At 42.5% G+C, this 13,848-nt stretch overlaps 1 protein-coding gene across 1 annotated transcript in view; it reads right to left on the bottom strand.

Moving 5' to 3' along the window:
* Positions 1-223: 223 nt before the first annotated feature.
* nyap2a (neuronal tyrosine-phosphorylated phosphoinositide-3-kinase adaptor 2a) overlaps positions 224-13,848 on the bottom strand; it is a 94,644-nt gene continuing 81,019 nt past the window's right edge. Inside the window, exons 5-6 of the mRNA XM_056282943.1 lie at positions 13,318-13,427; positions 224-436 (exon numbers count right to left, since the gene is read on the bottom strand). Of these exons, the coding sequence (XP_056138918.1) occupies positions 224-436; positions 13,318-13,427 (323 nt within the window). The remainder of the gene's footprint in view (positions 437-13,317; positions 13,428-13,848) is intronic.

Below are 13,848 nucleotides of genomic sequence, written 5' to 3'. Positions count from 1 at the left end.
TCCACCAGCACCACATCGCTCATCTCTCACTTAGAAAATACAAAGTAGAAACACAATAGAAACATCTGATCTGCTACAACACTATGGCCACGCCCCTTCATGTGACTGCATGTGAGCCGAACTGGCACCATAGCTACTCTGTGTGTGTGTGTGTGTGTGTGTGTGTGTGTGTGTGTGTGTGTGTGTGTGTGTGTGTGTGTGTGTGTGTGTGTGTGTGTGTGTGTCATATAGCTGTGTCCCAGAAGACAGCAGTAGTATGGGCAGAGTAGGGTGGAGGCTGCTTCTTCCTCCAGCTTGGTAGGATGGGCATGCTGTCCTGCTTACACAGGTTCTTCTGGTTCTTCTCCGGCTGATGCCGAGACTTGATCTCCCGACACAACACCCTCTTCTTCTCTATCATCTCCATCATGGTGGCATCTCCACATGCCCATGTGACCTGTGAGGGGACCACAGTTCAACTTAAGAATCTATCTATCTATCTATCTATCTATCTATCTATCTATCTATCTATCTAACTATGAAACACAGTGAGCATGGAAGTCATGTATCAGTAATTAGTCATTTACAGAGGTGAGGATTAGCAGTAGGATTAGTAGCAGGATTAGCAGCAGGGATAGCAGTAGAACAGAGGCGAGGGTTAGCAGCAGGGAGAGCAGTAGGATTAGCAGTAGGATTAGCAGCAGGAATAGCAGTAGACAGAGGTGAGGGTTAGTAGCAGAACAGAGGTGAGGATTACCAGTAGGATTAGCAGCAGGGATAGCAGTAGGATTAGCAGTAGGATTAGCGGCAGGGATAGCAGTAGAACAGAGATGAGGATTAGTAGTAGCGTTAGCAGTAGAATTAGCAATTAGATAAACAGTAGAATTAGCAGGAAGAAGAGAAGTAGAACAGAGGCGAGGATCAGCAGTAAGATTAGCAGTAGAATAAGTAGTAGGATTAGTAGTAGGAATAGCAGTAGAACAGAGGTGAGGATTAACACTAGGATAAACAGTAGGATTAGCAGCAGGAATAGCAGTAGAACAGAGGTGAGGCTAGCAGTAGAACAGAGGTGAGGATTAGTAGTAGGGTTAGCAGTAGGATTAGCAATTAGATAAACAGTAGAATTAGCAGGAGGAAGAGAAGTAGAACAGAGGCGAGGATAGCAGTAGAACAGAGGTGAGGATTAGTAGTAGGGTTAGCAGTAGGATTAGCAATTAGATAAACAGTAGTATTAGCAGGAGGAAGAGAAGTAGAACAGAGGCGAGGATAGCAGTAAAACAGAGGTGAGGATCAGCAGTAAGATTAGCAGTAGAATTAGTAGTAGGATTAGTAGTATGATTAGCAGTAGTACAGAGGTGAGGATTAGTAGTAGGGTTAGCAGTAGGATAAACAGTAGGATTAGCAGCAGGAATAGCAGTGGAACAGAGGGGAGGATAGCAGTAGAACAGAGGTGAGGATTAGTAGTAGGGTTAGCAGTAGGATTAGCAATTAGATAAACAGTAGAATTAGCAGGAGGAAGAGAAGTAGAACAGAGGCGAGGATAGCAGTAAAACAGAGGTGAGGATCAGCAGTAAGATTAGCAGTAGAATTAGTAGTAGGATTAGCAGTAGAACAGAGGTGAGGATTAGCAGTAGGGTTAGCAGCAGGATTAGCAGTAGAACAGAAGCGAGGATCAGCAGTAAGATTAGCAGTAGAATTAGTAGTAGGATTAGCAGTAGAACAAAGGTGAGGATTAGCAGTAGGGTTAGCAGTAGTATTAGCAGTAGGATAAACAGTAGGATTAGCAGCAGGAATAGCAGTAGAACAGAGGGGAGGATCAGCAATAAAATTATCAGTAGAATTAGTAGCAGGATTAGCAGTAGAACAGAGGTGAGGATTAGCAGTAGGGTTAGCAATTAGATAAACAGTAGGATTAGCAGGAGGAAGAGAAGTAGAACAGAGGCGAGGATAGCAGTAGAACAGAGGGGAGGATCAGCAGTAAGATTAGCAGTAGAATTAGTAGTAGGATTAGCAGTAGAACAGAGGTGATGGTTAGCAGTAGGGTTAGCAGCAGGATTAGCAATAGAACAGAGGCGAGGATCAGCAGTAAGATTAGCAGTAGAATTAGTAGTAGGATTAGCAGTAGAGCAGAGGTGAGGATTAGCAGTAGGGTTAGCAGTAGTATTAGCAGTAGATAAACAGTAGGATTAGCAGCAGGAATAGCAGTAGAACAGAGGGGAGGATCAGCAGTAAGATTAGCAGTAGAATTAGTAGTAGGATTAGCAGTAGAACAGAGGTGAGGATTAGCAGTAGGGTTAGCAGCAGGATTAGCAGTAGAACAGAGGTGAGGATTAGCAGTAGGGTTAGCAGTAGTATTAGCAGTAGGATAAACAGTAGGATTAGCAGCAGGAATAGCAGTAGAACAGAAGCGAAGATCAGCAGTAAGATTAGTAGTAGAATTAGAAGTAGGATTAGCAGTAGAACAGAGGTGAGGATCAGCAGTAAGATTAGCAGTAGAATTAGTAGTAGGATTAGCAGTAGAACAGAGGTGAGGATTAGCAGTATGGTTAGCAGCAGGATTAGCAGTAGAACAGAAGCGAGGATCAGCAGTAAGATTAGCAGTAGAATTAGTAGTAGGATTAGCAGTAGAACAGAGGTGAGGATTAGCAGTAGGGTTAGCAGTAGTATTAGCAGTAGATAAACAGTAGGATTAGCAGCAGGAATAGCAGTAGAACAGAGGGGAGGATCAGCAGTAAGATTAGCAGTAGAATTAGTAGTAGGATTAGCAGTAGAACAGAGGTGAGGATTAGCAGTAGGGTTAGCAGCAGGATTAGCAGTAGAACAGAGGGGAGGATCAGCAGTGAGATTAGCAGTAGAATTAGTAGCAGGATTAGCAGTAGAACAGAGGTGAGGATTAGCAGTAGGGTTAGCAGCAGGATTAGCAGTAGAACAGAGGCAAGGATCAGCAGTAAGATTAGCAGTAGAATTAGTAGTAGGATTAGCAGTAGAACAGAGGTGAGGATTAGCAGTAGGGTTAGCAGTAGTATTAGCAGTAGGATAAACAGTAGGATTAGCAGCAGGAATAGCAGTAGAACAGAAGCGAAGATCAGCAGTAAGATTAGTAGTAGAATTAGAAGTAGGATTAGCAGTAGAACAGAGGTGAGGATCAGCAGTAAGATTAGCAGTAGAATTAGTAGTAGGATTAGCAGTAGAACAGAGGTGAGGATTAGCAGTATGGTTAGCAGCAGGATTAGCAGTAGAACAGAAGCGAGGATCAGCAGTAAGATTAGCAGTAGAATTAGTAGTAGGATTAGCAGTAGAACAGAGGTGAGGATTAGCAGTAGGGTTAGCAGTAGTATTAGCAGTAGATAAACAGTAGGATTAGCAGCAGGAATAGCAGTAGAACAGAGGGGAGGATCAGCAGTAAGATTAGCAGTAGAATTAGTAGTAGGATTAGCAGTAGAACAGAGGTGAGGATTAGCAGTAGGGTTAGCAGCAGGATTAGCAGTAGAACAGAGGGGAGGATCAGCAGTGAGATTAGCAGTAGAATTAGTAGCAGGATTAGCAGTAGAACAGAGGTGAGGATTAGCAGTAGGGTTAGCAGCAGGATTAGCAGTAGAAGAGAGGCGAGGATCAGCAGTAAGATTAGCAGTAGAATTAGTAGCAGGATTAGCAGTAGAACAGAGGTGAGGATTAGCAGTAGTATTAGCAGTAGGATTAGCAATTAGATAAACAGTAGGATTAGCAGGAGGAAGAGAAGTAGAACAGAGACGAGGATAGCAGTAGAACAGAGGAGGATCAGCAGTAAGATTAGCAGTGGAATTAGTAGTAGGATTAGCAGTAGAACAGAGGTGAGGATTAGCAGAAGGGTTAGCAGCAGGGTTAGCAGTAGGATAAACAGTAGGATTAGCAGCAGGAATAGCAGTAGAACAGAGATGAGGATTAGCAGTAGGATTAGCAGAGAACAGTCTCATTCAGTGTTTTTTTCAAGGGTACTTTGGCAGCACAGATACAGTTAAAATATGGTCTAGATCTGGGGTGGCTAACCATGTGCCATGGAGAGCCACGTGTGCAGGTTTTCATTCCAGCCGGACTCCACACCAGGTGATTTCACCGATTAGCAACGCTTCAACCAAAGAGGAAGTACATGTCAGTGAAATTAGCTGGTGTGGAGTCGGGTTGGAATGAAAACCTGCATACACATGGCTCTCCATGGCACATGGTGAGCCACCGCTGGTCTAGATGAATGATTTATAACATATACATTGCATATATAACCATTCTTCTCAATATTATTTAAACAATATAACCTTTATATCACGTAGATGACAGTAATAAAAACAAAAGTCAGAGCAAAAAAATAATTCTGTTAACATGTTTTTGGCAGCATTAGACATACTGGAAAATACATAACAAGGATGCAAAGACCAGGACATGATGACAAGGACATGAGGACAAGTACAACAGACAGACAAAACATCTGCTGTCTTATGGTACATCCGGGCTTCTGTTTACTAAACCTAGGAACAATTTCATGATTGTTGAATGGCTATGGTTAACACCTCTGACATAACACATATATATGTATACACATACACACATATCATACATATATATTATACATATACATATATGTATATCGGTGAGTGTTTCTTTTAACAAAGTTTTATATATATACACACACACACACACACGCACACACACACACACACACACATATATATATCATCCAGTGAGTCAAGTAACTTCTTTATGAGACAGTACAAGTCTATTTCATGCCATAAGCAATATTCAGCATATATGTATATACACACACACACACATCACACACACATACACACACACACACACACATATATATATATATATATATATGTGTATCATCCAGTGAGTCAAGTAACTTCTTTATGAGACAGTACAAGTCTATTTCATGCCATAAGCAATCTTCAGCATATATGTATATACACACACACACACACACACACACACACACACACACACCACACACATACTGCCGCCCAATGACTGCTGGGCTAGGCTCCAGCATCCCCCCTGACAGCAGGATAATCAGTTTGGATAATGAATGGATTTTTTTTCTCTCCCGGAAACCGTCAATGGTGTTGATAAAAGTGCTCACGAAATAAGGAGCGGAATATCCATATAGATGTTGGGGGAAAAAAGTTTACTACATAGCAGTACAGGCTTGTTTTGTGTGTTGCAAACTCATCAGCTGCTAATGTGATTCAACAAGGAAACACAGAGTTTACATTGCCCCGTGTCACGCCCCTAATTTCAGTGGACAGCAACCAACGAGAGGAGAAAACATTTGAACTATTACAACCAATGGGGTAGGTAGTTACGATGTACAGCAACCAATTCGGGGCAGAAAACATTACAGCTAATGGGGTAAGGGATTGGGGCTTGTTTTGAAAAAGCATTTAAAGGGCCAGGGCACTGTTGAAATAGCCTACATTTAAAATATAACAAGGTAACGTCAAATGGGGTAATTTATGTGTATCATATAGTGGAGTGGTGTTGGGGCACAGTTACAACATGTAATAAATGTCACATGTGTATCATCTAATGGGGAGGGGGGGATAATAAGCCATTTAACTTATAGTTACAAAGGAGTTTTTTTGCCCCGGTGTCTACAGCTGGTGGCCAATCCAGTTCTACTATTCAAGGTGGACATATCAGGTCTGCAAATAATAAAATAATTTTCTGCCAAACACAGGTTACATTACAGGTAACAATGTAACCTGTAAGTCTGCTGGCTAGGAACTACGCCTCCTGTATCTTCCCAGCTCTATCTTCCTCTCAGCTCTCCTCTCCTAGTAGATGCTTTAAACGTTCTTAAAAAGACAGAGAAATCAGAATAATATAATATTACAGTCCTTCTGACACTAAATTTCCCACCTGCTGGGTGTAGGTGTGTACAGCAATGAAACACCAAAAAATTCACCTTGACTTAAATGAGTATTGGCTTCAGTGTAGATACCTATGCATACATTTTAACTTGTAGCATGTGCATAGATTGGATTTAGTCTACTTTCTTATTTCTCAAATGTGGCACAACACGTCTCTGTTGAATAGGTTGTGTCACTAGGGTTAAGATTTATTATTAACCAAGGGATTTAGAGGCAAACTTCTGCAAGCATGTCTCTGAGTCAGTTAAATTTTTCTGTGACGCCAACCAAAATGAAGATACTTCTGCATCCCTATTATGGGAAACCCTCGAGGCTTTTTTGAGAGGCAAGATTATTTCATATACAGGTCACGCTAGTAAACTCAATAGAGCACATCAGCAGGAACTAGAAACATTAATTCATGCATTCGTTCTTTCATTCATTCATCATCAGCCACTTCTCCGGGGTCAGGTCGTGGTGGCAGCAAGCTAAGTAGGGCACTCCAGACGTCCCTCTCCCCAGCAACACCCTCCAGCTCCTCCTGGGGGATCCCAAGGCGTTCCCAGGCTAGATAAGACATGTAGTCCCTCCAGTGAGTTCTGGGTCTACCCTGGGGTCTCCTCCCAGTTGGCCGTGCCCGGTAAACCTCCAAAGGAAGGAACTAGAAACATCCATTGCAAATGTCATCAATTTGCTCTCAATTAATCAATCACCTGATTTATGCAAAGACAGGATGACACTTAAAACTGAGCTCGATCTTCTGCTGATGGGGGAGGCCAAGCGACTCCTCCTCCACTTGCAGGGGTCCATGTACGAACATGGAGACATAGCGGGCCATCTCTGGGCCCATCAATTAAAAGCTAGGGTGGCTGCAAGTCAAATCACTCAGATATGGGATGAGACAAGCTCCACTGTATCTGACCTGAGTGTGATAAACAAAATTTTTCAAACCTTTTATTCCCGGTTATACACCTCAGAATCCCCATTCGATGATGCCCAGCTTGCATCATGCTTGGAGAAGCTAATCTTTCCCAAGATCTCGACTAGCAACCAGCAGATGCTTGATGCCCCATTAAAACTTAGCTAGATAAAAGAAGCAATACAATCTTTGCAAAGTGATAAATCCTCGGGACCTGATGGATTCCTGGTTGAATTCTATAAGACGTTTTCAGACCAACTAGCCCCATTGCTATTAATAATGTTAAGTGAGTCACACCGTCTGGGATCCCTACCACTCATTCTCACATAGGCCTCAATTTCTCTGATTTTTAAGAAAGGCAAGTACCTGTTGCGTTGTGCTTCGATTTGTCCGATCTTGCTCCTACCGGTAGATGTCGAGATACTCGTAAAGATTTTCACTTGGTGACTGGAATCAGTAATGTCTTCAATCATATTGGAGGACCAGACCAGTTTTATAAAAGGGAGGCACTCCTTTACAAATTTTGAAAGCTTCTTGGCATCAGTCATACTTCACCACCTTCTGCTGAACCAGAGTTGGTTGTGTCCCTTGACGCTGAGAAGGCTTTCGACAGGGTAGAGTGGGCTTATGTATTTTCTTCCCTATGGCAGTTCGGTTTTGGCACTGGCCTCATCGCTTGGATTGACCTACTATATTCATCTCCTCACACAGCAGTATGCATGAATACTCAACGGTCCGAATTTTTTCCCCTCTCCCGTGGGATATGTCAAGGGTGACCACTCTCCCCGTTATTGTTTGCTGTCGCTATCGAACCAATATCGATCGCTATGAAGGTGGAGAAAGGACTCAAGGGGATTCGGAGGTGGGGCATTGAGCATAGGGTTTCACCATATGCCGACGATCTCCTTTTGTATGTGAGTGATCTCTTAGTCAGTATTCCTCATATTATTTCAATTTTGAAAATTTTTGGTGTGATTTCAGGATACAAATTAAATATCCACAAATGTGAGTGCTTTCCTGTCAACCAATTGGCTACAGAGATATCATTATCATCTATAACCTACAGGCTGTCTAATGCAGGATTTAAAGATCTAGGTACTCAAACCAAACGATCCATTCGCACACTACGGGAGAGAAACTTGACTACCCTCACGACCACAGTCAAGGCCGACTTACAGAGGTGGAGTCACTTACCACTCTCCCTGGTGGGAAAAGTAAAGACAGTAATGGACATATCACCTAGATATCTATACATGTTCCAGTGTCTACCTATCTTCTTTCCCGGATCGTTTTTTACCACCATTGACAGTATAATTTATTGATTCATCTTGGCTGGTAAACATCCAAGAGTTGGTAGAACATTACTGCAGAGGAACAGGTCCCTGGGCGGACTTGGATTGCCCAGCATCAAAGGCTACTATTGGGCTGCTAATGCCCACAATATCATGGTCTGGTTCACCTCACCTCAAAGCAGCTTGTGTAAGATTGAGGCAAAGTCAAGCTCCTCCTCTTCACTCCAAGTTCTTGCACATAGCGCCATACCCCTTTTCCCCACTCGCAATTCACCTCTAACCCCACTGTAATAGGCACCTTGAAGATATGGGCACAGGTCAGGCGCCATTTTGTTTGGTCTTCCCTCGCCCAAGCAACTCCGGTATGTAACAATCACTTGTTATGCCAGCTAAGATGGACCCTCGGTATTCCTTGCTAGAATGTAAAGGTCTCTGCCGCCTGGGAGATTTTTTTATGTATAGATGGTCTATTTGCCAGTTTCGATCAACTGCATGCAGCCTTTAACTTAGATCATTCTGATTTCTTCAGATACCTTCAGCTTCAAAATTTAGGTAAAACTCACCCCCCCTTCCCTCAAATTCCCCCCTCAAAGTGGCATAGACTTATTACTCAAGGTGGGAAATTTATCCAAGGGCCATGTCTTCTATTTCTACAACCTTTTATTCCCAGAGGGTGAGTCAGTCATTAATAAACTCAGTTTGTTGGGAAAAAGAACTGCCGACCACTTTTTCAGATGCTTTCTGGAAAAAGGCTCTGGAAGCTGTCAACTCCTCCACTAGTTGTGCTAGGCTCAGTCTCATACAGTTCAAAGTAGTTCATAGACGTCATTATAGCAAGGCTATAATGAAGCAAAGCGGATGAACACCGTGAAAGATAATTCCTAGCCCCTTGTGATATGTTCTGATCATGTCCCAAACTAACTGGCTCTGGTATTCATTTTTTATCATGATTTCAGAAATTTTGAAATTGAAAATCTGTCCGTCCCCTCACATAGCAATCTTTGGTAGCCCCCCAAATGAAATCACTACAACAGCTATCCAATTTAATGTCACTGCCTTTGTATCTTTAATCGCTCGTTGAAAACTCCTCATCCTTTGAAAATCCTCTCAGCCACCCTCTATTAAAGCGTGGCTACGGGACATTTTGTTTCGAATTAAACTGGAAAAAACAAAGTTTACACTGGGGGACTCCTCTGATAGGTTTTATTCTCACTGGAAGCCATAGATCGAATATGTTGATTGCCTCCCTCCTGGCGAGGTGGCGCCATAGAAATCGGACTTGGGCTGGCCTGGGGTGAACAAATACCTTGCGGCTTGCCCACCACATACACAGCCAGCAGTTACCCAACATCATAAAGCCCAAAAAGACAATTAAAATGGCTAAGATGCTAGTACAGTAGTTATTCTTTTATTTACTTACTTGCTTCTTTATCTTATTTATTTTATAGTTTTATTTATTTAAATTTAAAAAAAAAACTTTATTTCTTTATTTCTTTATTTTTGCTTCTTTTGTTTCCTTCTTCGTGTTTATATTTAACCTACTGTAATGTGGTTTAATTCTGTTCTGAGAAGGGGCCTGTGGGACGGGGTATGAGTAGATAGAGGGGAGCAGGATATGGGTAAATGGGATTTGGGAATGTTAAAATCTTAAAAAATATCATAGTCATTCAACTGTCACTGTTCAGTTCGATTTGTTTTCCTTGAAAAAATAATAACAAAAAAAGATGTATTATTAAATAGGCAATCTGCACTTAAACCATGATGTTTAATCAAGTTCTATTAATGGGGGGTGAGTGTAAAGGGAAAATCACTTAATATTATGCTTTATCATTTTGTTTTCTTTGTGAAGTCACACATTTGTACCACGTTGTCACATTTCAAGCTACTGTTTCTGATTGTAGCTGAAGAGGTACTAACTTTATGCATGCTCAGTAATTCAGGTAAGAGAATAAAGAAAGGTGAATCAGTTCATCTGGGCACAGCCTTTATTGACAGATATGTTTCATCATCATAAACTGACTGCAGGTATCCTCACCCTTATAAACAATAGAGTGGTATAACGACCCAAACCAACGATCAGTTTCATATGCAAATTGGTTTGGGTCATTATGCCACTGTATTGTTTATAAGGGTGGGGACACCTGCAGTCAGTTCAGGCCAAAGAGGTCACTTAGATGAGGATGAAACATATCTGTCAATTAACGTTGTGTCCAGAGGAACTGATCCAACCTTCTGTGATTTTCTTACTTGGATTACTGAGCATGCATCAAGACATTTCTATGTAGTTGTTCCATTAGTGAATGACTGGTGATGCCTCTGGTTCTTCACAAAGACTTAGGAGGTCCTTTGTTACAGTTGCAGTCAAATTCTTTCATGAACATTGGCAGTGGTCTCCAGTAAAGGTATATCAAACTTCTCTGGATTGTAACTGTACTTTGTATTTTTCATTGCTGTTTATATATGCATCGGTTAGATGAGGTGCCTGTTCTTGCTTATAATCATGTCTATTCCATGATTGCTTTTTCCTATGTGTTGTTTTTTACTGGGCAGCACGGTGGTGCAGTGGTTAGCACAGTTGCCTCACAACAAGAAGGTCCTGGGTTCGAGCCCCGGGGTAGTCCAACCTTGGGGGTCGTCCCGGGTCATCCTCTGTTTGGAGTTTGCATGTTCTCTCCATGTCTGCGTGGGTTTCCTCCGGGGGCTCTGGTTTCCTCCCACAGTCCAAAGACATGTAAGTCAGGTGAATCGGCTGTACTAAACTGTTCCTAGGTATGTGTGTGTGTGTGGTGGGGGGGGGGGGCCTGTGATGGCCTGGCGGCCTGTCCAGGGTGTCTCCCTGCCTGCGGCTTAACGACTGCTGCGATAGGCTCCAGCATCCCCACGACCTTGAGAGCAGGATAAACAGTTAAGGTAATGGATGGATGGACGTTTTTTACTATGTGATGAAAAATGAATTACCCATTTGGTGTCTAGTTGTTTATCTATCTAGTTATTCCACTATGATATATTAAGAAAGGACATGAAGCAGTCTCAACATTACCATTAGTCTGTGATTGAATACCTTTATTATCTTTCCATGTACACATGTTCATATACAAACTCATAGCGGGAGCTTAAAAAGAAGCAGGTTTCCAATAAGTGCAGTTGTGGTTTCACACAGAGGCTGAGGAACATCTTCAGTCATGTAGGTCCAAGAAGGGTGTGGGTTCATTCACACAGAGGCTGAGGAACATCTTCAGTCATGTAGGTCCAAGAAGGGTATGGGTTCATTCAACACAACTGTAAAGGGATGTGGCCTCAAACAGCACGTCTTCGACAGCAGAGTCCGCAGTAAGGGTTAAATTAATGAATACGTGAGCAGGGTTAGGTTAGTGGGTTATGGTTTCACTTGCCAGTGTAGTTAAGCAGAAGAGTTTAACACATCTGACTTCAGCAGGAGAACCTCTTTCAGGTAGGTTCAGTGATGTTGAGTCAGGATTCTTCTCAGGGAGGTTGATGTTGGGTTGAGTCGGGATTCTGCTCAGGGAGGGTTATGTTAGTTTGAGTCAGGTTTCTGCTCATGGAGGTTGATGTTGGGTTGAATCAGGATGATGCTCACGGAGGTTGATGTTGGGTTGAGTCAGGATGATGCTCAGCGAGGTTTATGTTAGGTTGAGTCAGGATGATGCTCAGGGAGGTTGATGTTGGGTTGAGTCAGGATGATGCTCACGGAGGTTGATATTAGGTTGAGTCAGGATGATGGTCAGGGAGGTTGATATTAGGTTGAGTCAGGATGATGCTCAGAGAGGTTGATGTTGGGTTTGGCAGCAGAGCTGTATCAATTAATTAATCAATTAAGTTATGAAGCATGCATGGAGAGTTACTGGGCATGGGGGATTTTAGGGACAGGCTTGATTTGGGTTGGGGATAGTAAAAACAGCTATGTCTGTGGAAATATAAACGATACATGGAATGCTCTATATCATTATAAAAGATTCTTTGGGTTAATGGGGTTTTAAAAAGAATCAATAAATTTAAATATGACAGAGTAATTAAATGTGGTGTTAATGTGAATTTAAATGGTGAATGAGTGTTATATATATATATATATAGTATATATATAAAATCATGAGTCAATTAAATTCTTTATGAGACAGTACAAGCCTGTTTCATGCCATAAGCGATCATCAGCTGTCAGTAAAGCTACTCGGGAAAGAACATACCATGTACTGCCTCATCACGCACAGCTGATGATTGCTTATGGCATGAAACAGGCTTGTACTGTCTCATAAAGAATTTACTTGACTCACTGGATTATTTTGCTCATTTGTTGATATCCAGGATATATCTAACACAGACATATCTAACACAGGATGTATATATATATATATATATATATATATATATATATATATATATATATATATATATATATATATCTCCTGTGTTAGATATGTATTTTACTTATTATATATATATATACCAGTCACAAGTTAACACACATCCACTCATAGTCGGGGTTTTCTTTATTTTTACTACATTTCAGTGAAGAACTAAATGAAACAACATCCGCTAGTCAGGTGTGCCCAGTCCGTGACTGGTTGTATTTATAGCATTCGTGTTAGAAAGTAAAGGTTTAAATTCACACGAGACTGAAGTACCAGACGGGTGTTAGTAAGCATTCAGTTCAGTGTTAAACAGACACATCTACACATCATACAGGCTCACTGTAGTCCAGGCTGTACACAAGACACTGCTACATACTTCATATGTCTTCTGCTCTGCAGGCTGCTGTCCCTCTTCTACACCTAACTTCTACTGCAACTTCTACTGCAACTTCTACTATATTGTGTTGAGAGGATACAAGACCATATAAGTCAGCCAGCAGAAAAGCACCGGTTGCTTAAAAAGCCCTGGAGTGGGACTCTGGAGACTCTGGCTATGTGGTCATTGGGCTTTGGTTTGAGATATGGACATGAATATCACAGCACAATGAAAAGCGAGCTGGACGGGAAAAGGGACTGGTTTAAGTGTGGACACACATGCGCTGCTCATGGATCATGCTGACAAGTGTCTGACTGATGGACCACAAAGATCAAACTCATTAAAACACTCATATAGCAAACTAGACAAGTGGAAACATCCCGGACACATGGACAGATATGTAGAAACACAGAGAGGTGGACACAGAAGTGACTGAGTGTTCCACACACCACCTCTCTCTCTCTGGCTACTGCAGCCAGTCTGTGTTGGCGGGAAATACCTGGCTGAGGGCGAGATGGGGGTTGGGGGACTGGTGCTGGGGTGTCCCCCCAGGGGAAGGCACTCCTGATGTGGAGGCTGATCGTCCCAGTTTACACATGGCCTTGGACTCTACAGACATAAAGTTCACAGTCATCAGTGAGCCACAGAAGTCCAACATTTTGAAATCAGCGTCCAAAACGAACTCATGCAATCAGACCTCCTCCCCCTCCTCCCAGCAGCATGGTGGGACTGACAGAGGACCTGCCCATCCTGCAGGGGCTGGGGCCTGAGGCGCTGGCGGAGGCGGGGCTTGATCGTCCATCCCTCTCTTGGCTTCCGCTGGCCCCACCTGTCTCTCTCTCCCACTCTCTCTCCTTGCTGTCACATCTGTGGAGTGACCTGGTGTCACCTGCAGAGAGAGAGAGAGAGAGAGAGAGAGAGAGAGAGAGAGAGAGAGAGAGAGAGAGAGAGAGAGAGAGAGAGAGAGAGAGAGAGAGAGAGAGAGAGAGAGAAGAGGAAGAACAGGAAACAAGTGATATGAAAACACACG

This window comes from Lampris incognitus, chromosome 7 (assembly GCF_029633865.1).
Source record: "Lampris incognitus isolate fLamInc1 chromosome 7, fLamInc1.hap2, whole genome shotgun sequence".
NCBI lineage: Eukaryota > Metazoa > Chordata > Actinopteri > Lampriformes > Lampridae > Lampris > Lampris incognitus.
The sequence above is the reverse complement of the archived record's forward strand: the minus strand, read 5'-3'. Positions and strand labels throughout refer to the sequence as shown.